At 50.0% G+C, this 25,528-nt stretch overlaps 1 protein-coding gene across 1 annotated transcript; it reads right to left on the reverse strand.

Moving 5' to 3' along the window:
• Irs2 (insulin receptor substrate 2) lies at positions 1-23,249 on the reverse strand. Its single transcript, XM_034520507.2, has 2 exons — positions 19,277-23,249; positions 1-2,323 (listed from the first exon to the last, which is right to left on the reverse strand). The coding sequence occupies exons 1-2, from the start codon at positions 23,247-23,249 to the stop codon at positions 2,319-2,321; spliced, it is 3,978 nt and encodes a 1,325-aa protein (XP_034376398.1). The 3' UTR covers positions 1-2,318.
• Between the last annotated feature and the right edge of the window lie 2,279 nt (positions 23,250-25,528).

Here is a 25,528-nt window from a genome sequence, read left to right on the forward strand (position 1 = left end):
TCATTTCATAAATAATGTATTTTATTTTATTGCATATGGCTATTAAGGAGGGCATCCATGGTCAATACAGACTACATACAGCATACTAAACTACTCCAGTTTATTCTCGTCTTCAGCGGCATCACGTGATTTCTATATACAGCATGTACAGCGGAAGACAACAGGGAGGGCAAGTCTCTTTTTAAAACACAATAGCGAGAAATATATTTAACATCTTGATATCCGGGAAACATGTACCCAAAGAAAACACTGTTTAATAACTGTTAAAGTTTATATAGCAAAAAAAAAAAAAAAAAAGTTTAAATTTAAGATTAAGTCAAGCAAAATGTACAAAGACCCACTATACAGCATGAAGTGTGGCAAATGTAACACTTACACATTTTGGTTCCATTCTGTAAACTAAATTAAGGATGTAAATATTGCATATGCCTGCTCTTCTTGAAATGTACAGGATGAGGGGAATTTAGTGTATTCTCGATTTCTCTTTTTGCTCAAGTCAGCTGCATCGGGGACATGTGCCATCTGCGTCCTGCAGTGACCGTTCCCAGCATGGAGGGCGTGTCACGCTGCCCCCACATGCTGCAGCCAGCAGACCTGCTCTACGGTCCCTGGGGGATTCAGTTACACAGCAAACACAGTGCAGGCTCCTAGTCAACACTAGGTAAGATTTCAGGAGACCCTTTAACATCTCAGTAAAGTATAGCACACACCAGAACGGATTTCCACCCTAGTGCTGTGTGCTGCGAAGGTGTGTAACTGCAGGAAGGTAAACCTTGAGAATTCGTGAAGGGTGGCGGGTCAATTTACATTCAACTTTGTCTTGCAATACAACCTTCTTCGACAAGCTCAGCATGGAAGCAGGGAGACAGCTGCATTGCCATTAAATATATTTTTTAAGACATGGAATTTTTTTTTTTTTTGGTCGTTCTCTAAAAGCCCCTTCTTATCTTACCAATGCATTATTCTATAGTGATATATATCTATAGATTTATATATATATATATATATATATATATACTCTCCCAAACAAAAACAACAATAAAAAATAAACCAGCAACTCACATTTCCAAGAGTTAGTGTAGCCTCTACGGACTATGGAGACAGGCACTGGGAAGTGGGAGGCAGGGAGGCAGGGCCTCCGGCCCTGTGACGGAGCAGCAAGGTGATGGCGATTCTGCCAGCAAGCTCAGCCCTTCTAGGTGACATATGAAACAGTTCCACAACACTGACATTTCCAGAACACTGACAACAGAACCAGGGCAGTCTCTGTCAAGAACCGTTGACAGGCAAGTGTAGGGAGGGAGATAGTTTTCTTCTTTTGCCATTAATAGCACAACGGCTGCAATGCCTCCCCTCCTGTTCAGGGCAACCTTGTTGGCCAACAAAAGTAACATTATGTCAGAGATAATATATTTAAAAAACAAAAACCCAAACCAGCCTTGAGCTGCGAGCATGCCTATGTTGAGTTTTTGGTTTGAGGAATGCGAGCTAAGGTTCAGAGACAGGAGGCGTGTGGAGAGGGAAGAAAAGGCTTCTGCGACCTTAAGTACTTACATGAACGTCTACAGAGAGGAGTCAACAAGCCTGGTAAAGATACAAAGAAAGATCCGCCCTTCCCCACCCCCACCCCCAAATACGGCTGATGATCTCCAAAAGGAGGCTGCTCCAGTCACATCTAGGAATTATTAGGATTAATCCATCTTTAAGTCCAATCCCACGGAGAATTGTCAGTCCCACACTGGGCTCTGTGCGTAGGTAAATGTTTCAGGTACCTGGACTAGAGTCCACATCTACTTAACAGAGAGATGGAGGTCAGTATGTGATCCTTGGGCAGAGCCACCCTGTACCCTGCCAAACAATCCGGCTTCACTCTGAACTGAGGTAGGACTGTGGTAGTTTTGACTGTAAGCCAGTAAATACCAGATTTGACCACTTCCATGTATACTACAGCATCTCCTTGCATGCTGAGGGATTAATCCGCTTTGCCAAAATGAAAAGTAACAAGAGAAATGACAGCGATGGCTAGGACTTGTGGAGTCCGACGACGGAGACATCTAATCTCCCGGAGTGTACTCCATCAGTCCGTTACTTTACAAAGGAAACAAAATGCAACGCAAACCGTGCGATGAGGGCAGGCGTGTGGGGACAGCTGAGAGGCGGACCTGCCTCTTGGTTCCTTATCTAATTCACAGAAGTCTCAGGATGCAGAGTTGCTCCCGTTGAAAGGAAAGTGAGCAGCGTTAGTTGGAAACATGCTGAGCATCTCCTTTGAATGGATTCAGAGTTTTCAACCCGGCAGTGATGGAGCCGGTAGCGCTTCACTCTGAAAGAAAGAGAAGAAAACTGGTGAGCCGTGCTCCAGTAACCCCAGTAACTCAGGAGATCCCTTAACCCATGGACCTGCCATCACGGTTGGACATTTCCTCTGAAATGAGGTGCTTGATGCAAACTCAAGGTGGCTGTCCTGGACTTGGGGCGGCAGAGTACACACACAGGTGAGAAAAGTCTACACACACACACACACACACACACACACACACACTGGCAACTGTCTGCACACATGCAGCTGGAGGAGACCGGTCTGCCTCCCCAGCATGAATGACAACTACTACAGCTCTCCCCCACTGCTGAGGGGCCGCACTACTGCTGTAACCTCTGACCCCTCCAGGGAAGGGCTGCCTGGGGTCCACTCTTAAAAATACACACACTTAGCTGGGTATAGTGGTCCACACCTTTATCCCAGCACTCACAAGGCAGAGGAAGGTGGGTCTCTGCAGGTTGAGGTCACCTTGGTCTACCCAGTGAGCTCCAGGTCAGCCATGGCTACTAGGTGAGGCTCTGTCTCAAATAACTGACCCCCAAACTTTCAGCTCCATTGTCAGTTTTAGAGAACACCCATTGCCCCAAGTGCCAAGAGCTGCCAACTCTCCTTCCGACTAGCGACCGGAGGGCAAGCATGTTACCATCTTCACTTGCTTCTCCCTTCAATGGAGGAGCAGCATGACTCTACCCCAAAGCCTCTCTGTTCCTAATGTTTAAAGTCCCTCCCCCCACATGTGTGTCACAGACATAATGTCACATCATGATGACCCCTTCTTTTTATCTTACCAGTCACTCCCTATGATACCCACCACAAGGTCACACTGAGCCTTAAATTGGTCAAACCTCTTAGCTCTAATATCATCATCGTAAGGCTTAGACACACCTCCAACATCCAACTGAATTCTGACCTTTGACTCTTGAACCTCAATCTCTACTTAGTTTGTGTGTGAGAGAGAAAGGGAGGGAGGGGGGGGAGAGAACCTCTATATATATACACAAGAAAGTGATCCGGGGAAGGAGGGCTGCAGAAACAGAATCAAGGAGAGTCTGGGAGTCTCAGTGGACCCAACATAGCCAGAAGAGCCCAACTCCATGGAGACCTAAAACTGGAAAGCTGTACTGAAAATATTGAAGAGGATAGGGTAGAGAAAGGTTGCCGTAATAGCTTCTTTTTTTTGTTCTTCGAAAGGACAGCCTGAGGCTGAAGCTGGCTATCTTTTTCTGTTTAAATTTTTTATTGGTCTTTGTGGATTTCATATCAATGAACCCCAATCCCACTCATCTCCCTCTCTCCTTGTACCTGCCCCCACCAACGAAGGAAAAAAAATGTCATTATGGAAGCTGTACTGTGTCACAGTGTGTCCCACCGTGTGCCCTTTTGGCCACACTTTGCTTGCAAATGTGCACTGCAATGACTCATTGGTCATTGGTCATTGATACGAGGCCTCTGGCTTCTGCTGCTCTATCAATACTGGGTCCTCACTGGGGCTCTTCTGGGATATCTTGTTGTCCTGTGTCGTAGAGAACCTGTAGTTTGAGATCTTCATGTATCATGTATCAGCAGTTCATCAATGGGGTAGATGTTGGGGTGGGACAATTCAGAGTCCTGGATCTGAGATGTATCTGAGCTGGTCGGCCCACCAGAAACTGGCTATCTTTATACCAATGAACAAAACACTTCTCTCCAATGTGAACAGGTGGCAAAGCCATGTTGAGCATGTTGGTCAGAGCCCTGACCTACCACAGCCAGAATGTTTGCCTGAGGGCCACACTCAGAAGGCTGGCCCAGGTCTAGGAATAGGGGAGGGGTGAGGATGAACACCAAAGATTAGGCCTCTGCTCCCACCAGAGCCCCTGGCCTTTCCTGTTCATCGAGAGGAGACAAGGCTGAGAACTGACCTGGATGCAAACTAGGATGTGCGTGCCCTATGCCTGTGAACTAGGATGTGCATGCCCTATGTCTTTCTGTTTACTTTTAAGGCTGTCACTGGGCTGGTTTGTGTTGAATCCGAGGAAGGAAAATATTTTCTAACGCTACTAATCTGACATGCTCAACCTTAAATATTTATAGTTCCTAAGGATGAGATGCCAGTACACATTTATTTATTCATTACCTATGTCAAATCCACTAGAGGCAACACAGGGATGATTAATTTATGGCCACTCTACTCTGTGTGTGCCTTAAGAAGGGAAAACTCTGAGCTGTCTGTCCAGTCACAATGGTAGAATGACCCAGGAAGGATCCTGCCCTGCACACAGGACAGAACCACCACCATCTGTCCTGCATCTGGTGGTAACTCATGATGAGACCTGAGTCACAGGATTTGAAATTTCCTTGTATTTCTAGACCCAACTCCATAAGAACCAAGATGATCCTTCAGAACGTCAAGTGCCCACCAGAGTCACGAAAGAGCAAATAAGCAAGTTATAGAAACTCCACCCATCCCTGTGCCCTTCCACAGAGCCCAGCTTCACCCTTGCTCAGCAACCACAGATAATAGATGACATGGATACATCCCAAGTAGCGTCCAGTCTCAGGCCAGGACGTCAAAGTCTCTGAGGATCACCGTTTCCCTTACACTTAAAGAGCAGAAAGAATTCAAATGAGCCTGTGCTTCCACCTCCAAAAGTTCTGCTCAGATCTCAGAGAAAGAAGAGAGGGGACAGGGAATGGAGGGAGAAAATCTTCATAGTACATGAAACCAGCAGCAAGACAGTGAAGTCCCACTGCATAGAAGGTTGAGCACCAAACCCAGAGCCTGTTAGCAAGAAATCAGACAGACATATAAGGGACATCTGAGCCGGGCCAACTAATACCTTTCCTTCCACTGGAATGTTTCATGAGACTCTGCGTTTGTGCATGGTCAGGGTCCCAGGCATACGCTTGGGTCATGGCAGCTCCACCCTGGGAAGCCCAGGTTCTGTCTCTAGACTTCTGCAAGGTTTCTCTCCCACAAAGAGCCCAACATAGACCCCCTTACTCAGAGTCCTGGAGGCTCTGTGCAGAGCACAGAAGAGCAGGTGTGGACTCCGTAACATATTCAGGTCTCTGAATTACTAGTGCTATTTAGATGAATATTGATTTGCATAACAAAAGAAAACCAGAGGCCACATATTTTGTATCTCTAGTAGCAAATCAAATTAAGGAAGAAATGAACCCTTTGGGAGTCCCCACATCCTTCAAGTCCATCTCAATGCCAAGTTTAGGCTTAAAAACAAAACAAGAAAAACAAAAAACTAGTTGGAAAAACAGGCTTTTCCGTTGGAAGAGAAATTCCTAGAAAAAATATGCCTGATAATTTAGTATCTCCTTACTTTGAAAAAAAAAAAAAAAAAAAAGTAAGGTTGGGTGTGATAACAAACCCAGAGATTCTAAGAAAAACGGTTACTTAACCTTTCATCTAAACTGGGAAAAAAAAAAAAAACCATAATTCAAAAGGAAAACACGGATGATTAAGCTCCCTGTGACAACCTGCTTGAGAAAGCCTAACTTCCTTTTATGGGAGCTCACACTTCCACTGACAATTAAACTCCTTTCGTTTTGAATGCTTGTTATTAAACAAACTCCCTACCTTCGGGTTGTAACTTGCTACTGATACAATCAATCCCAGACGGGCTGAAGAAACGATGCAGCTTTCTCAGGGCTGAAGCGAGTAATAGGCGGTTGCCCTTTGCTCCTGCTCAAGCCTTCAAGGAAGGCTGCCTCCTCACCGCCCAGCCACAGTGTACTCAGAGGCCTCCCAGCCTGTGAAGCAAGCGCCTCACTTCAAACTTCCTCTACACACCCAAAGCTTTGCCCATGGGAACTTGCCAGCTCAGCCTCCAGGCTTTTAGAAGCCAATGTTTCGATGGCTGTTTCCCAATGTGGGCATCGAACTAGCTTCTCCCTTACTGGGAGCCCCCAGGTGCCTGTAGGTGCAGACCCTACACTACGGATTAAAGCTGTTTTCACCCTCTGGCCTAAGCCCCGATCCTCCAGAGTCTTCTGTATCTTAGGGGATCCTTTCTCTCAAACCAGGACATTCTAATCCCAGGTTAAAACCAGAGGAAAAAGCCAGAAGGAAGAGGGCCTCCCTGGTGGGGTTGTGCAGGGGTAGGGGCAGCTCCTTCCTAGTGCTGTCTAATGGGAGGCTCCCCACTGGCTTCCAGCAGAGATGTTTAGGGACCCAGTGGGAGCGAAGGAATCAGACCAATCCACTTAAACCCAGTCTCCTCTTCCAGTTCCCACCGTTTGTTCTGTGTTGTTTTGTTTTGTGCTGTGCATATTTGAGGGTCACATCTACATAGTAGAAAGGTTACCAGGAGTGGATGGACCAGTTCCCTCCTGCATTTTGGTAGCAAGAGTACATAAAGGTTACTTGTTTTGAAACCAACAAAATATCCCTAATATAATTAATTGTCACACCTTGTAGACTTCCACAGAGCCATCTGTCCTATCTGCTAGTTTCTTTGTGTCTGTTCCCTCTCCTCCCTCCCCACACCTTACCCAGCCATCTGACAACCAGTTTTATTGAGCTCTCTGTACATTTAACCTGAGGGTTTTTTATTTTTTTAATATTCTCTGTATGAGATCATGCAAACTTTTTCCCTGGCTTTTTATAGTACTCCCTTCAAAGGACATTAAATACCATGCTAGTATCTGATCCCTTTTAATGAGGGAGACGAGGTGATGTTCGTCGTGCCTTGGGAAAGCAGCCTGCCTGATCGACTGCCTGAGACCACGTCCTTCTGTCTGGCCTGCATGTCCTCTGCACTCAGGACAACGAACCTAAATTCAAGGAACTACAACAAAACAAAAGAAAACGAAACAACTTTACAGCTTATGCCACTTCTTGGAGCAGAAAAAGAAATACAACCTCCAAACGAAAGAGAAAACCTGAAGGTGGTCTGATAGTCAGGAAGGAGAATGCTTCCATCTCACAGGGTGACAGTGCACAGCAGAGGCCAGCAGTCTCTGCGAAAGTCAAGTTTTACTGGGTCACAGCCACTGTCACTCTCATAGTGCAGCTGTTTCCACCTCAAGCACAGTTGGGTAGCTATGGTAACCAAGCACGAACTTTCACTGTCCAATCCTTCGCAGAACCAGTCTGCCAACCCTTCCAAGCAGATGAACCCACTGGCCAAAGAGAAGGCACAAGCAAGTTCACCAAAATAGCACCACACGTTTTCCACCTGTGTGTTACACCTGAGACTAACTGATACCCCTGGAAATTATCTGCAAGCTTACGCACTTCAGAAATGCAATACTGTCTGCTAAAGGGCACGCTATCCTCTTACAAACCCCACGAGTCATAAGACCGACTGTGAAGCCAGCACTCTTTAGAATGACCCTCTGGCTTCTTAATGCACAGCACAGCTCAGAATCCATGTGATCACTACTAAATTCGAGCTTTGCTGATACTCAGCTTCGCAAAGAGAAACTGATACGTGCCACACCTGCAATTCATAATCAGCCCAAATCTTTCTCAGATCATCTGAAAATGTGACTTCAAGGGCTTTGCTTCTACCCTAATGGGAATAGTTGGTACAAGACTAGCATTAAAATTACAAATATCCTCTAAGAGGCCTCATTCTTTTCTCAGGTCTAGCACATTTTTTTGTATGATGACTTACACTGATGTAAAAGTCTATGCTTTATTTACACTATAAAAATGCTTACAACTGAAGTTATAAAACCTTCTATTTTTTTTCTTGTCAAATTATGGGAAAGTAAAATAAATATTCAGAGCAGATTCAAGTGCTTTCCTTCAGCTGATAACCAATCTGCTTGGGAGCTATGATGGTTAATACTAATTGTCAACTTGAAAGAATCTATAATCAATCACCTAGGGGACAAACCTCTGGTTAACAGAGCTGGGAAGACCCACCCACCTACTGTGGGTGACACCATCCTGTAGGCTAGAATCTTGGACTGAGTAGAATGGGAGAAACTGAGCTGAGGAACACTGTTCATCTATTTCTGTTTCCTGACTGATACAATGTAACTTTCTGTCTCAAGCTCCTGCTGCCATGTCTTCCCTCCATGATGGACTGTACTCTCAAACTTGGAGTCAAAATAAACCCTATTGAGTTGCTTTTTACCAGATGTTTTGTCATAACAACAAGGAACTAAAATGCAGAGCTCAGCAGGGCCTCTGCCCCAGCCTGCACCCCATGAGCCATGAGCCACCTCTCACACTGCCAGTCCCTGGGGACCAGGACAGGGGCACAGAGTCATTCTCTGCAGCCATCCCTGCACCCTGAAACCCACACAGTGAGAAACCCATACTTCAGTGAAATGCATGTGTGGAAGGCATGATGACTCAACTAGTCAGTCAGACCCAGGAGAACCATGGTCACCATCAATGAGGTGATTTCTCAGTTAAGTCAATCACGCCCACTCCTGAAGACAGGGATAACCTCTCCCCACCTCATCCACACCCCTAGAAGAATCACAGTGAAACCATCAAAGGAGATTCTATATAGAAACCATAGTGTCTATAAACAAAACATACATGAATATTGATTTTTACATCAGAAGCACATGCTTATGGCATGACTCACACTCTGTGGTCAGACTCCTTCACTTCTCTGAGTATATTCAGTCATGCAGGCAAGCAGCCACATGCCGTGTTTTGAACTACAAAGACTTCTCCAGACCTGCGCACCAGAGCTGTTGAGGAAGGCTGCTGGCTCCTCAGGTTGTTTGGGGAGTCACAGCAACAGGACATAAGGTACTTGCTGTCATGGCCCCTCCCCCTCCTAAGGTGCATCAGGAACAACAATGCTAATACCTATGATTTCTAGCAGCAGAGGGACCACTGGGAGGCATGTGAAGCTACAGGGAAACAGGTCCTAGCAAAGAGAGAGAGAGAGAAAGAGAGAAAGAGAGAAAGAGAGAAAGAGAGAAAAAGAGAGAGAGAGAGAACCCCACTCAGCTCAAGTCTGAGAAGGTGCAGGGGAAGGGGAACTACCTCCCTGCTCCACTCAAACCAGGGCAGGACAGAACCAAGCCAAAGCCTCCTGTATACCACAAAGTGGCACAGCATCCAGCCACCACAAGGGCTACCCTGCCTGCTCCCAGCCACTGCAGGTACAGGTCAGCCAATTACACATGATCCACATGTATTCGGGCAGTGTGGGTGCACCTTATAGGTAATCAAGGCACTCAAGTTCATACCACACATTTAAAAAGACTTCTTCAGCTCGAGCAGGGTCTCTACTAGTCACCCATACCAGAACACTCAAGCCCAGGACCCCTGGGATAGAGCCAGGGCCCAGGCTTCTTGTGACAGAAGATGAAAGGCTAGGCCGAGGACAGTAGACAAAGCCACTGTCCCCAGCCCTCCCAAGCCCCTTGGATAGCTAGAACCAAAGCATAGACATGTCACCTGCTCTGGTCATTCAGGTCCAGGGGCAGAGCCAGTGACCTGTAGATTAATCAGGACATCAGCAGATATCCTGTGAACTTCTGTCTTCTCCCAAGCCCTCTGCAGCAGCTGGGAGGAAACCTAGCAGCAACTGGGCATGGCTACTCAGAAGGAAGGTCTGTAAAAAAAGGGCCCCATCTCATGGTCAGAGGACAATAAACTATAAAAGGAGGATGGAGGCAGAGGCAAGGCAAGGATGGTTCTTTCAAGAGAATGCCCTCAGAACACCATCATAGAGGACTATCTGGCTTTGATGAATTTCCGTGTCTACACATGTGAGTGAGTCGTGGTCTACACATGTGAGTCGTGGTCTACACATGTGAGTCGTGGTCTACACATGTGAGTCGTGGTCTACACATGTGAGTCGTGGTCTACACATGTGAGTCGTGGTCTACACATGTGAGTCGTGGTCTACACGAATCGTGGAAAAGTAACTTTTCCTCGATTTCCCTTGGAAAGCAGCAAGTTATGCTCTGACTTCCGGAAGGAGTAGCGAGCCGTGGAGGTGAGACATGGAGGGGTGAATCTCATTCCTAGCTTGTCAGGACAGACATTTCTCTAAGGCATTGCTTCTATAGTGACTTATTAAAATGTGATTTAGCAGAGTCAGGCTGAACTGGTTCCAAACACCAGCGAGCTTCTAAAACCACGCATGCTGCCGGCTGGAGACATTTGTCAGGTGTGTTCTGCATACTGACAGACTAGGAGAATTCCAAGCTCTCGTGCACTCACACTGGCCATCCTCAGCCTCACCTGCACTCACAGGAAGGTACTTCTCCAAGCAAGCCAGATCTCCATACTGGAAGAACATCCAAAGTGACCACTAGACTCTCCTTTCCAGGTGTTTCTTGAGGACCAAGGCCTAGGAGTTTCTTGACTGCCATACCTGCTCAGTACCACACAGTCCTATTTACACAACTGCTGTCCTTGTCACACAAAAACCAGCGCCTCAGCCAAGGGCAAATCCTGCTTATTGTTTCCCAGTCTCCAAACCATCCTTTGCAAACTTTTAAATTTTAGTGGAGTCATCTCAGTCTATTTCTAAGACCTCTCACCCATTGCACCATTCCCATCTGCCAGGGTTGGTTGAGATCCTGAAGATGGCAGAAGGTAGGGCAGTAGCCCAGGGTGGCCTAACTCCGGGGGAAGAAGAGGTTGGCTCTTTTCTCTCACAACTAGGAAGGCATAGGTCAGCAGGGTCACAGCAGTAACAAGCAGCTTCCTGGAATGCACTCAGCTGCAAGCAGGCATACACACAATACTTGGTCTGTGTGATAGCAAGAGCTCCTTCCCAGCACACCAGAAAGTGGAGTTCCTAGGTTTTACAACTAACTTCTTAAATATATCCAGAAGCTACTTTGGTGAAAAAACATTGCCTTCTCATAAAAGCCCACAAAGTAACTAAAAAATGGGCAAAAGCCTGATGTATTAGCCACCCCCTGCCTGTGTGTGTGTGTGTGTGTATAAGAAAGATTGTTGGCTCAAAGGTTGGCTTCATTCCGCCTAGTCTATCTTATCCCCCTTCAAAGCTGAAGGCACAGAGATAAGCTGCTGCCCTAGACTTAAAGTCACTTTTGATTCTAGGAACAGCAGAGCCTCCCAAGGCAGCCCCCCGCCCCTACCCCCACCCCCACCCTCATGAAGACAATCACCTCTGAACACTAGGGTAGTCCATCCTGCAGGAGCCAGCTGTTCCCTCAAGCAAGCAGCACTGTGGATCACCCAGAAGACTCAGAACTGAGATAAGGATGAAGGGAACCACACCTCGCCAGGGGCTGCTCAGTTACACAGTACCCCCGCCCACTAAATTCCTCTTCTCTCTAAACTCAATACATAAGTCAGTGCCCCAAGATGGACCTGTGGTCCCAAGATGCATCTACCCATTCTCCCTCTCAATGCTTTGAGGACGTTACCTCTTTTTTGCTTCTTCAATAACAGACACAGTGGCCAGGACTGGTCTGTTAGGGCACTCAGAATTTACTCTTCCATTCCAGAATATTCTGTTTCTAGAAAGTGCTCAACAGATCCATGATGGCAAGATGGTGAACTTTGAACCCCACTCTCTCCTGAACCTGGAGAAGCTGCCTCAGTTCTAGTATAATTGGAAGTCTCTCAGCCTGCTCTGGACACATGCTGTTCATGATGGCAGGCTACGGTTTTTAACTGTATCTAATGAACACTTGGTGTGTCTGCCTAAGAATCCTTTTATAATCACACTACCTCCAAAAGGGGCTGCTTGTGTCCAATTCAATTTGAATGAAACCCATTTGCAAAAATCCAGCTAAATACTCTTCCCCACAACATTTTTTTAAGAACCTTAAGAAAAATAAGACCCTGTGGGATACTTAGTCCTGGGAAGATAACCACCCTGCAACAGCTGACTATCTGCAAACTGGTCCTGAGGCTAATTCTAAGTTGGTGAGTTTCCAAATCTACTCATCATTAACTGAGTTAATGACTCATTTCTTTGGAAGCTGCTAACGGGTTGTGAGGGGTATATGATATTCCATGCATAGGACAAAGACACAAAAGGTAAGAATCTTAACCCGGCATCACAGGTCAGCAGGGCTGGCTCTCTTCTCAGAGTAGAGCGTTGGCTTCAGCGCTGCTAGGTGGCCTCAGCCTTCCTGATGAACTAGCCTGGAAAAAAAAAATGTCTTCCTTACAACATTCCCTGCTTTCCTCTGCCTCTTGTGAGCGATCTTCTCAATGGGCACTTTGCTTTTCTACCTCAAACACACTCTTTGTCTATACCCAAACAGCTCCTTATACAGTATAACAGTGGGGGATGGGGGACTGTTGTACACACATTCAGTTGTTCCAGTAAAGAGAGCTGACCCCAGAAAACAGGCACAGCAACCAGATGATCACTTGAGGTGTGCCAACCTCTGGCTCACCTTCTCCAATGCTCTTATGATGGTATTTAATAACTACTCTACCCGAATTAAACACGACCAGCCTGCAAGCACATTGTTGAGGTAGCAGTTCCCAGCTCTATGTCCTCTAAGGCACTTATGGATCCTACCGTGCACCTCATACTGTCCCCACACTGAGCTCAAGGGGCTTAATGTATGTGGAGACCAAATTTTATATCAAGTACCATCTCTTGTGCTCGTTGATAAAACTTAAAGACTGCCAGAGGAACAGAAACATTTTCAGGAGGCCTCAAGAGGTCCGGGGGAAGCCAGACCACAAGTGACCACCAGAAGATAAGTTTGAAAAATCCATGGATAAAAGAGGACTTATATAAGAAGGGGTTGGGGGTGGGACATTAGCACCACGAAGTTCTTAAAACTGACAGTGGGAATTGGCTAAAATAATTCAGGAAGGGGGCCTGCCCACAATGTCCATTCTTCTTCTTTAACTGTTCCTATTTTACTCTGAATATCATAAGGAGGAAAACGAGGTGGGTGGAAATTCACTGCCACACAAGTGAAACAAGAACTACAGGGTCAGTGGGAAACGCTGAGGTAGAGTGTTTATGTCCACGCTGATAGTCCAACATGAAGAGCATGGGTTAGGCCCTAAGAGGCCAAGAGCACCCTTCCTATTTTCCTACGGACCTTGGATAGGTCACCTGGCCCCTCTGACCACCAGGCTCTTTAAAGTCATCAAAATCCAGAGTCTGAGGCTGGAGCAATAGCTCAGCTCTGAAGAGCACTTGTTGCTCCTCCTTTGAACCTGGGCTGGGTTCTCAGCACCTTCAAAGCAGCTAACAACCTTCTGAAAATCCAGCTCCATGGATTCTGATGATCTCTTCTGACCTCTGTAGTCAACAATCACAAATGTGGTGTACAGACATAAATACAGGCAAAACACTCACCTATAAGAGCTGATTCTGCAGACATCACAAGATGTATAAATGTCACATGACGTTATACTTAAGAGAAATAAAACACTACAAAGAAACGGCTTTGAATCCCACCCACTTCTGCCCTGGGACATTTCCTTTCAGCTTTGCTTAGAATATTTGTTTCATTTTTCACCACACGCCATGAGGAGAATTCTTCCAGCATCATCTTGTGTTCAGCTTGTTTCTAGATTGTTAATAACATGCTTTGGTCCCTGAAAATGGTCCAAGTTAAGTCCACATAGTGAGAAGAGAAAGCATGTTGTAGTAATAAATATTAAACACTGCACTGTGACCACGAAAAAAAGCAGAGTCACCCCTAATGCCAACACAGGGCTTTTGAAGAGATAATGAAAACTGTATCCTAGGATGAACTATAGAGATTACATTTACGCACTGACAAAACCCAAAGCTTAAATACCGTGGTAAATCACTAAGAACCTGTACTAATTCTTTAATAGATAAAAGAGTAGTGGACTAATATTTTTTGAAGTGACTGTATAAAGACTGAATGTGCTCAGAAAATACATTAGCAATACAAAGAGGGGTTTTGGGAAAAAAAACAGTATGGGTAAACATACACAAACATCAGTTCTAAACACATGCTTCTGAAAAACCTAATACTTTTAAAAATAAATATTAAAAGGCTTTGTACCAAGTTCATGTAATGGTTTATCTTTAAGATATATCATGGGTCTAACTGTTTGACCCAATTTCAGTAAATGCACTAGAAGTAAAAAATATTTTGCAAATATCATTGCATAAACGCCACACACAAGAAAGTGGAATGGGGTTTAAATCATTTGCCTGCTCTTTTTAGCACGTCTTTTGGACAAATAACTATGACTGTGTAAAGCAGTATTTTTTCTAGTTTAACAGGAAAAGAAATTGCAATTATTAAATGAACTGCTTTATCATCTACACGCTGCCTGTACATTTTAAACTGACTCTATTTCAGCATTTTAACACAATGAATTAAATTAAGAAGTAAGACTGCCAAGCTCAGAAGTGTCTGGCACATTCTGCACCTAACAAGCAGCTCCTGTGTGCATCATGCTTCCCTGTCTAGTCCAACTTTCTTCTGCATGTGTTACTTCAGGGCACCTCAGAATGAGCCTAGGAAACTACCCCTAAAAGGCACTCAAAGACCAGTGGCCACCACTGAAGTCAGCATCTCCCTCCAGAAACACCTACCCTCCAGTTTGCTATCCACCTCAACTACCTCCTCTGCCTTGCAGTCTTGACTGATGCATTCGAAACACTAAAATGAATACAGAGTACTCTGTTTGTATCTGGAAAGCATTGCTGCCCCCCAAACCCATAGCTATTAAGGTACATAACCTTTGTAGCCATTCACTGTGGAGATGCAGAAAATGTGTACTGAAATGTCAACATTAAAATGCTTGGCACATCTTGTATTAAACCATACACTCTATTCAAGCTGGTCTAGAGAGACTAGCAGAGTCCCTACCACAAGTGGGGCTCCTCTCCCCTCTGAGTCATAGTGGCCCTTACCCTACTTGGCAATGTCAATAAAGAATAAAGTTACATTTTCCCCTGTTTCCAAGGTGAACAAAGAACATTCAATTCTGTACTATCCAAGGTCCCCCTCCCCAAACAAAACAAAAAGCTGGCCTGCTTGCCAAATCTGATAGCAAAATTACCTAGCTTTTAGAATATGCTTCCAAAGAAAAGCTGTTAGTAGGATTCTAACAGAACGCCTTTATGCCCAGCTGCTGCTATTAAAATTGCTCTTTTTTTGGGGGGGGGGGCAGTGAAGATCAAGAATCCAGCATTTTCCTACCGTATAGACAGACAGCACAGTGCTGAAATCAAAACTTCAGGAGTGACCCCCCCCCCCAGTAAAGTCAACAAACAGAACCGAATCCCTGCTGAACAGAATGCTGGCTAATTAAACATTGGAAGCTTAAGGGCTTGGCCGTTAGATTAGAGCTTCCAACATTAAGAGTCAGTTTTCTAAAATGTATATTCTAATTATATAGCCTCCCTTCGTCAACAGCTCTCAATACCTGAAGACATCACAGAGGGGAATATAAGTGTGCTTTGAAGATAGGGCGGCAGCAGGTCTGCTTTTCATTGTTCTGCTACAATGTAATTTGAATTTCTTTTCTTTATCTTCCTTTACTTTTTTTTAAATTCTGGAATCTTTTCTTGTTTTGTTATGCTGCTCTCCTCTCATTGCTCTAAAAGGCAGAGCTACCCACCTGGCTGAATTCTTAAAAGAAGGAGGTGTGGTTCTTTAAAGAAAGGAACACAGCCAACAGTGGGACAGGAAGGTAAGCGGTTCAGAAGGCATGGTCTCCGGTCTCCAGGCACTGCCCTTTCGATCAGGTTTTATTTACTAATTTTTAATTTAAGAGTGCTTATTTTCAAAGTACCCTCACTGCCCACATTCCTGATAGCATGGAGCAGCTGATTTCGCAGCACTTCCCCTGTATGGGCTTAGGACACCCTTCTTTTCCTCTTCTTCTGACCCCAGCAGGGGAGGGATGGGACTCAACTGCTGACAACGTGGGTATGTGGCTCTCTGGAGAAGATTAGCAACCAGAACCCTGGCTTCCTGGCCCCACCCTCCTTCCTTTTCCGAACTACTTCAGTAAAGGCTTTTCTTTCAATAAAGGAAGCAGAACTGGCCACGTGATTTTCATTCATCAAAGCCTGAGTGCTTTCTTTAGCACCTCAGCTGCTTCTTCCTTAGGAGGTGGGAGCCACCCTGCACTATGCCCAGGTGTCACCCACTGGGAGATAAGAGGCTGGCAAGGCTACTGCACTGGCTCCAGGGATGAAGCACTTCCAAAAGGCAGGACTTTCTAGACTAAATCAAGGATACCCCCCTTTCCCAGCTCCTTTGCAACCACCACACTCACTTGCCAATCTTATAGAAATTGGACGTGTGTGGATAGACCTTTGATCAAACAAAACTCAATGTAGGTGTTTTCCACAGTATTTATCTATCTAATCGGCTTCTTACACTTTAGAAACCCACGGAATGAAAATCCCTCTCTGAAGGAGAACCATGAGGGGGAGACCATAACAATCCAGTCCTATTGGGAATAATGTGCATAGTCTTATCAGAAGTAGTTTTAAAACATAGCTAACCCAATTAATTTTCAGTTCCCAACAAGACAACAATTCTAACAGACTAATCAAACTTTCTTCACACGCACACATACCTGGTGTTTCCTAGCTTCTTAATCAGCTGAGTTTAAGATCCACCCCCAACCCAATTTCCAAATCAACTGCAGTCGACTATGGGACACTGCCAGGACTTTGTGTCTACAGAACTTCGGATGGAAGCACAGGGCACTGCTAAGCCTGGGCAGAGCCTGGTAAGCAGAGAAGACATTCTGCATTTCAGCTTCAAATTCACGCTTCTACAAAACAAGCTCTCAAAACACACCACTCTACACAGGACTTTTAATCTGTGCACACCACCAAGATCTCCCTGCACGTGAACTATACACAAAAAGATGTCCACCCTGGAATTCCCAATGGTCCTTTGTGGCTCGTCAGACATCCAGGGCCCAGCTCAGCAAGCTAAGATGGCATGCGCACTTCCCCCCACTGTGAGGCTGCTCTCTGCTCAAATCAATTTGCTAGAAACCTAATTTGGCTTGTACGCCACCCCTTGAACATGTGGCTTTGGCACGGCAGATGAATTGTTAGTTATCGTTTTCCCTTTAAAATACCCCCTTTTAGGAAGGAGTTTTTAACATGATACCCACAGAATTCAGAATAACAGTAACCAAAAAATCCTCCCTTGTCTACTTGTGTGGAGAGCCATTTAGACTTCACACGTGTGAATCCCGAAGACTGGTAGGAATTTTATCCTCGTGGGAAACCGCAGAACTAGATGAGCCAGGTGTCTAAACACACTCCTGCAGGTCAACCTGCTTTCTGATCTGCCAGGGAACCCCTTCTCTGAATGTAGTGACTATACCACAGGCCTCAAGCTTTAAAGCATGGACTTCAGACTGCATTCCCAAAGTAGATGCCCAGCCACCCAGCCTCAACTCCACATGTTTACTCCCTCTACCAGGGACATGGAAGTGGCTAAGTAAGTGTGTGTGAGTGAGGCGGACAGACAGATTTCCCTCATTCACTCACACACTGTTGTGTTTATATGGCCTGCGGCTTAGCTATCCTCAACTCACTAGCTAGCACTAGAAATTTTGTACTATTTAAGAAGACCTTGACAAAATGACCTTCAGCTGAGAGATTCACCACAGAAGAGACAATGCTGCCAACTTCCCATTGATTTAATTAGCCGTTGAAGTGCTGTACTACTGGTAATTCCTAGATACTCCTCTTCCTCTGCTCCAGTTGTAATTACAATAATAAGAATTAGCTTTTCATCTATTACCCTACAATTTGCCAGGATTTGTCCCAAGCTGTAAGCCTGGCTCCAATGAGTTAATGGTGCCAAATATACTAGAACACACGGTCTCAGTGTAGACAGCATTCAACTAGCCTGCTTACTTTAAGAATCAAAAGTATACAGGTCCCTTTGAGACCCAGACCACCAATTTGCTTTCAGGCCACATCAACTGGCTCCACCATGACACACAGTTTGTCCTGCTAGCAGCCCCATGTAGAAACACAGACGAGAACAGAACTGAGCACTCCAGCCATTTCTGAGACAGAAAGCTTTGCCAGCCACACAGCAATCCCATCTCTGTGCTCATGGATATTTGGTAAAAAGCAGGAGGGACAGTGCTGGGCACCCTTCAGACCCACTGTTCCTAAAAAAGATCCATCTGTATGTTCATGCTCTTTTAACCTCTGACCCTTCAACACGGCTGAGTGTTACCGCCTGGGGTGCTCTGAGAAGCAGAGCCCTTCCCCATGCCAACCCCCAGCCTTTGCTCCACCACCCTGCAAGGACCTTCTAATGGCTCTGGAGTTCTCAAACCTCCCCAGGGATCTGCTACCTGGTGTGCTCACATCAACAGCTCCAGCATTTCCCCGGGGACTTATTAACAATGCCATTTTGCCAGGTCTTGGTCCTGCAGCACCAGAAATCCTGCGAGGTTTACCTGCCTAGTACCCACAGCCAGGAAACCCTCCAGGAAACTCCCGGTTATGCACAGGTGAGAACTGCTGCCATCAGGGTAAGTAAGTCAAGTCACGCTACTACCACTTCCCTTGTGAGAATTACTTACAGTGACTCTGATGGACAGGCTTGTCACAGTCTCCATGTGAGCAGCCATGGGGACTCATGCTCAGTTTAATGAGGGGCTCTTGGGTATGTTTGAATAAGCCTTGTATCTGAGCCCCAATGACCTGGGGCCCAGTCGCTCACACAGAACCTGGTGAAAAGTGACTTGAGCACTTTCAACTGTAAAGATCTAAGCAGCTTTCCACTCTGTAGAACTTACACTGATGCAGAAAAAAGGTTAGGGCAGGACCACAAGCACCCAGGCAAGAGATGGCTGGACCTAAAACAAGGTCAAAGTCTCCCAACCACGGGGGAAGACATCAACTCTACTCAAAAGCCAAGTCGACGTTCCTGCCAAGCTCGATCTTTGGAGAAAGACAACAATGACATGGTAGCCAACAGGGAGAAGGCCCAGCCAGCATGCTGGCACTTAAGTCAAGGAAACACTAGGAAGAGTGGCGTCCAAAGCCACCCAATACTCCACCCCCTCCCATCCTCAAGGTCAAAGGGCCTCACCTTTCACAACTGTGGCTTCCTTCAAGTGATGGGACAGGAAGTCAATGCTTGCGTAGGTGCTGGCAGAGGGCAAGGCTCCAGTGCCTGGACCCCCGCACACTCCGCTGGCGCCAGAGCCTCCCACGGTGCCGAGGAGCCCCCCAAGGCTACGGGTCCGGCCCCAGGAGTTCTTGTCTCCTGGCTGTGGATGCTGCGGCTGAGACTGCGCCAAGGACCCCTGCTCGCCTCTCACATCGATGGCAATATAGTTGAGGCCGTTTTGGAAACCCACGGAGGTCTCTCTGCGCATGGGAGAACTACTGCCTCCAGGACAGCCAATCAAAGCTCCAGGCTGACCGGGGTTCCACGGCCTAGCTTGAGGCACTGGGGGCACAGCCACCGAGGGCTGTGCCTGTCCCGGGGATGTGGGCGGCTCATCACTTCCTCCCAGGATGCCACTGCCTTCACTGCTTTTCCTGAGAGAGACATTTTCCACAGAGGCCGAATTGTGGCGCTTGGAATTGTGGGCAAAGGATGGGGACACTGGGGTGACGGTGGTAGTAGAGGAGAAGGTCTCTGAACTGTGGCGACGACGTCCCCCCTGTGGGTCTGCACGGATGACCTTAGCACCCCGGTGGGGGTCAGGGGGTTGGCTGACCTGAAGGAAGGCCTCCACCCCAGATACCTGATCCATGAGACTTAGCCGCTTCAAGCCCGATGTGGGACTGGTCACTCGGGCACCTTCTGGCTTTGGGGGTGCCGCAATAGGTTGTGGCGGGGTGGCAGCCACACCAAAGGCCATCTCGGTATAGTCACCATTATCCCCAGGCTCAGAGGACATTGAAGAGCCAGCAGTGGGACCCTGGGACGTGGCAGCTGATGCTGGAGGCAGGCGGTATAGGTCTCCTGGGGCAGGTGGCAGAGGCTGCTGTAAGGAGGAAGGGGAAGCGGAAGGACGTGGGGGCAGTGGTGGGTACGGGGATGAGGCCTCTGGAGAGAGAAGGCCATCCATGGAGCCCACTGTGTCCCCACTGCGGGTGCTAGGCTTGGGGGACTTGGGAGAACTGAAGTCTAGGTTCATATAGTCAGAGAGTGGAGAGCGCTGCCGGCTGTCGCTGCTGGTGCCTGGGGTACCTGAACCCAGGGATGAAGCAGGACTACTGGCCGAGAGCAGTGAAGAAGATGAGGCCGCGGATGCCAGTAGTGGGGGGGCAGGCGGAGACAGACGGGTACCCGCCTCACCAAAGTCAATGTTGATGTACTCGCCAGGACTCTTGGGCTCTGTGGGTAGAGGGTACTCTTGCATGCTGGGAAGGGTCTGCAGTCCTTCTAGCGACAGGCGTGTGGGCCGCACCGCTCGACAGCGCTGGCCCAGGAAGCCCTCAGGGCGACCACCGATGCCACTTGGCCTCATGGAGGAAGGCACTGCTGAGTGATGAGGCTGGGTATGACTACCACCAGCTGCCCCAAAGGTGCCAGCCCCCGGGGTGGTCTGGGGCTCCAGTCTCTCCTCTTCCAAGATCCGGCCCACAGGGGAGCTCATGAGTACATACTGGTCATTGTCTCCGCTGCAGGAACAGGGAGCCTTGTAAGAGCGGGGCAAAGAGCTGTAGCAGTGGCCAGGGACGCCTTTGAGGCCCTCCCCGCCTCCCCGCAAAGCTGCTGAGAAGTCAGGTGGGGTCCCTGCGGTGCCTGCCTCGCTGGGGGACATGTTGAGGTAGTCCCCATTGGGGAGCAGCTTAGGGTCTGGGTTCTCCATGGACAGCTTGGAGCCACACCACATTCGCATGTACCCGCTATCTTCTGGGGAGCTCTCCGCTGGGGAGCTGGCTTTGTAGCCGCCTCCGTTCACTGGGAAGGTCCTGCCCACCCCTGAAGGGGGTGCTGGCACGGCTGCTCCGGAGGGGGCCAAGGCGGCTGCCAAACGCGGCTGCAGGATCTGCTTGGGGGCAGACACACTGGTGGGGCTCATGGGCATGTAGTCATCGCTCTTGCAGCTATTGGGGCCACTGCTCCTGAGGGCTGCCCCAGGGGTCATGGGCATGTAGCCATCATCTGCCCCCAGGTTACTGCTGGAACTCTTGTGAGAACCAATCTCAATGTCCCCATAGTCCTCTGGGTAAGGGTTGTAGGCCCCTTTGGGAGAGGACGCAGGGAAAGATGGACAGAGGCGACCTGAACTGCCAGAGAAGGTGGCCCTCATGAGAGTGTACTCATCTAGAGAGGCAGAGGAAGGCTGAGGTACCTGCCGCTGCCGGGCAGGCGTGGTTAGGGAATAAGTCCTCTTCCTCAGTCCTCTATCCAGGTCCTGGGCCCCATCCCCTGAGACCCTACGGTATGGGCGGCCGCAGTGGCTCATGGGCCTATCCATGCTCATGTACCCATAGAGTTCGCCCCCACTGCCGTCTCTGGCTGGCGGGGTCTCCGCGATTGACTCAGGTGTGTTGCTCCTGTGGCTACTGAAGGCTCTCAGGTCCCCAGGGCTGGAGCCATACTCGTCAAGGGACATGAAACCCGGGTCGCTGGGGGAGCCCGAGGCGGAGGCACTCCCACTGGACGGACGCTGGCCTTGGGGGTGGTGCAGAGGATGAGGCAGGTGCGGGTGGGAGCCTGGAGGCAGCGGGTAAGAGCCCGAGCCGTGCCCACTGCTGGAGGACAGGCTGCCTGGGCTGGTGGCTGCAGGCGGCGAGTGCGCCACGGGCATGGACATGGAGCGGCTGTGATGCAGAGCTCCCCCTGCCGGCGCCAGAGCCACTTTACTCGGGCGGCCTCCGCAGCCGGCGCTCAGGGTGTGCGAGCGGCTAAGGGGCGCGCGCACCGGCCCGGGACTCAGGGGGCTCCCTGCCACCGACATCGGCCTGCCTCCTGCCGTCCCGGCTCCGCCTGCAGCGCCGCCGTCTCCCTCGCTGGCCGTACGAACCCGGCACGAAGTGCACTTGGCTGCTGGCGGGGTGGCCGCTAGGCTGTCAGTGCGCGAGCGGCGCACCAGGCCGGTCTGGCTAGGGGGTAGGTTGACTAGGTGGTGGTGGCGGCGCGCGCCCGGCACGCTGATGGGATGCGTGGCTGACGACCCGGACGACTGACTCTTGCTGCGAGGCCGGAACTCGAAGAGCTCCTTGAGTGCCTTCATGGCCTCCAGGATGGTCTCATGGATGTTCTGCGCCACCACCGAGTCGTCGGCTTGCATCCAGAGCTCGCCGGGACCGGTGACGGCAGAACGGCCCACCTCGATGAAGAAGAAGCTGTCCGAGTGGCCGCAGCGGCGAATGTTCATAAGCTGCAGCGTCACCGACGGCTGTTCGCAATTGAGCTTCACGAAGCCGATGGTGCGCGCGGACAAGCATAGGCGGTACACACCAGTCAGGTTCTTGCTCTGGCCCAGTCCCTTAGGCTTCAGGTTCACCTGCCACACCTCGCGGTAGACTGCTGTGGCGGGCGTCACGAGCCCGTAGTTGTCATCGCAGCCAGCGGCGCCCGCCGAGCCGCCCAGGACTCCCGGGAGAGAGGCGCTGCAAGAACCGCCGGAGGTGCCCAGTCCCCCATCGCCAGAGCGGCCTTCGCTGACCAAGTCGGTGAGTGCGCGGTACCAGCCCTCCTGCTCTTGCTCGTTCTCCGCCGCTACGGCGAAGTACTCGTCCTTGGTATAGAGGGCGATCAGGTACTTGTGCTTGGCGTCCGCACGCTTGTTGATGTTCAGACAGCAGTCGAGCGCGATCACTCGCTTCGGCGCGCCCGCTTTGCTCCTCCACTTCTTCTCGCTCTCGTAGTACTCCAGCCGCGGAGGCTGCGGCGGCGACCCCCCAGCCGCCGATGCCTCGTCGCCGCCCGTGCCGGGGCCGCGCAGCACGAAAAAGCGCTTGTGGCCGTGCTTCTGCTTGCGCAGGTAGCCGCACTTGCGCACGCTGTGGTTGTTGTTGTTGTTGTTGTTGTTATTGAGGTTCGGGCCGTCCCCGCCCGCCGACGCGGGGGGCCCAGGCAAGGGCGCACTAGCCATCGCCGCCACTTCAGGCCTCTCTGCCCGGCTGGGCAAACAGGGGATGATGAGGGCCGAGGGGCGCGGGCGGGGGCGGCTCCCCGCCACCCGTCGCCCGGCCGCCCGGCCACGCGCGCGCGTCCCCCGGGCCCAGGCGGTGGGCTAGGAGGCGCGCGCGGCTCGGTGGCGCAGGGCCCTCCGCCGCTCCGAAGGATGCTCGGCGCGGGCGATGGCCGCCCCCCGCTTCGACTGTCCGCGGTCGCTGCCTCCCGGGCTCTCGGGCGGCGCCCGGGGACTGGCTGGCTGGGCCGAGAGTCGGGGTCCCCGAGCCGCGGGGACGAGCTTAGAACGCGCGCGGCCGGCCTGCTGCCACCGTTCTGCACTGCGCGATGCTGGTCTGGGTCCGGACACTCGAGGCCCACGCCGCCACTGGGGCTGCTGCTGCCGCTGCTGCTGCTGCCACCAACGACGACCCGGGCTTGTCGCGGTCCCCGCCGCACAGTGAGTAACACATCGCGCACCGAGTGACTGAACTAAGAGCAAAACAACACGTGACTCTGCGTTACGCAGGCACACTCGCTCGGACGCCCCGCCCCTCCGGCCCGCATTGGCGCCGCGTTCCCCGACCGACAGCGAGCCCGGCCAATGAGCGTGAGACGCGGGGGGGGCGGGCCGACACCGGGCTGCGTTTCCCGCCGTCCCCTCCCCCTCCCCCTCCGAGGCCCGGCCGGGGCTCGGCGGGGGCCGGGCCAGGCTCATTAATCAGGGGCTCGTTGTGGATGCGGGCGGGGGCGATGCCACCCAGGGCGGGAAGCCCGCCATGGAGAAGGAGGGTGCGGGGTTTGTGCTCCCGCCTCGCGCCCTACTAACTGGCCCCAGGCTTCCGCCGCGGTGGGCGGTGGGGGGACGGGGGCGGTAGGTCAGAGCTGGTGCGGGGCGGCGGTCGGACCCCAGTAGCCGGGGTGGGCGCGCGGCGCAGGGCGGTGCCCGCTGTGGGTGGCAGGCGCGCGGCCCGGCTTGTTTACGAGCATCGTTGCCTGGGAGCTCTGGGTCGATGGCAGCTCGGTGCCCTTTCCCGGCGGCGAGCAGAGCGAGGGGCGCCCCGGAACCCGCCCCACCCTCCGCAGGCGTCCGCCCCCGCCCCCGGCCGTGGGCTCTTTCCGGGGCGTCATCAGAGCCATTCACTTGTCAGGTTCCCGGGAAGTGGAAGTCGCCTGTTCTGGATGTAATAGGAGAGAGGAGGAGGGCGTGCTGGCGTAGGAAAATGCGGTTTCCATAGTGCCGGGAAAGGGCGGGCCTGGGCGGGAGCGGGGAGCTGGGAGCGGGTGCTGGCGGGCGTCCTCCCGGCGCCCCGCGCCCTCACCGCTCCCAGCCCGCGCCCCAAACCATCCTCACCCAGCACCCGGGCTATGGGCGGGCGTAGCCGAACCTAGGAGCGCGGCCGCGGGCACAGCGCCAAGCCAAAGATGCCCTTGAACTGCTGCTTTGAATTTCTCTATCTACGTGGCCTTTGTGACTTTCAAAGTCGAGGACAAATAAGCACCTGCATGTCATGTCTCCTAACTGACAGCGTGAGGGCTGCTAGGAAGGGCAATGATCCGAGTTCACAGAAGGCGGGCTTTGAATTCTGATCTGGATGTGTAAACAAAACAAACCCTTAGCCATCTAGGGAGAAAGTATCTAAATGAAACAATTCGTGACCAGAGTTTATCTTACAGTTTAACCTTGGTTATTTCGTACCGAGTCCTGGAGGTTCGCCGTGGAATGCCCTGCATAATTTACAAATTATTATTGCAACTACAATGACAGGTTTAAGAAAAATAATTGCACGGTGTGATTCTGAAGACCATAGATGCTCTACCCTTTGTATAAACTGTGACTTAAACACCCTAATGATGATTTTTGCGCCAAGATAACCCAAGCCAATATTGAACCTGCTCTGTTTTTAGCGTGTATTCGGCTATGGTTATGATTATTGATGAATAGCAAAAAACTTGGGGGAAACCATCCATGTAGTAATTATCATCATAAAATTAACCTCCAATGGGTGTGTTGAACTGCATCTTCCATTTTAAATCGCACTCTTTAAAAAAAATAAGAGATCAGTAAATGCCATGGTTGGTGTCTGTACGTGTGCAGTTGTGTGTGACTGCACACCCTTTCACGCACACCCGTGTATGTGCAAACTATGGCAGTGAGTAAGCCAGCGACCATGGTCGCTGGCTTTTATGCTTCTATCACCAAGCATTATCTCTACCCAGAAGAAACGTAACAATATGACAGGATTTTTTATCTTGGAG

The sequence above is a fragment of the Arvicanthis niloticus genome, chromosome 16 (genome assembly GCF_011762505.2).
Source record: "Arvicanthis niloticus isolate mArvNil1 chromosome 16, mArvNil1.pat.X, whole genome shotgun sequence".
In the NCBI taxonomy this organism is placed as follows: Eukaryota; Metazoa; Chordata; class Mammalia; order Rodentia; family Muridae; genus Arvicanthis; species Arvicanthis niloticus.

Coding starts and splice junctions, on each gene's coding strand:
- Irs2 (XM_034520507.2), bottom strand. CDS start 23,249: ATGGCTAGTGCGCCCTTGCCTGGGCCCCCCGCGTCGGCGGGCGGGGAC.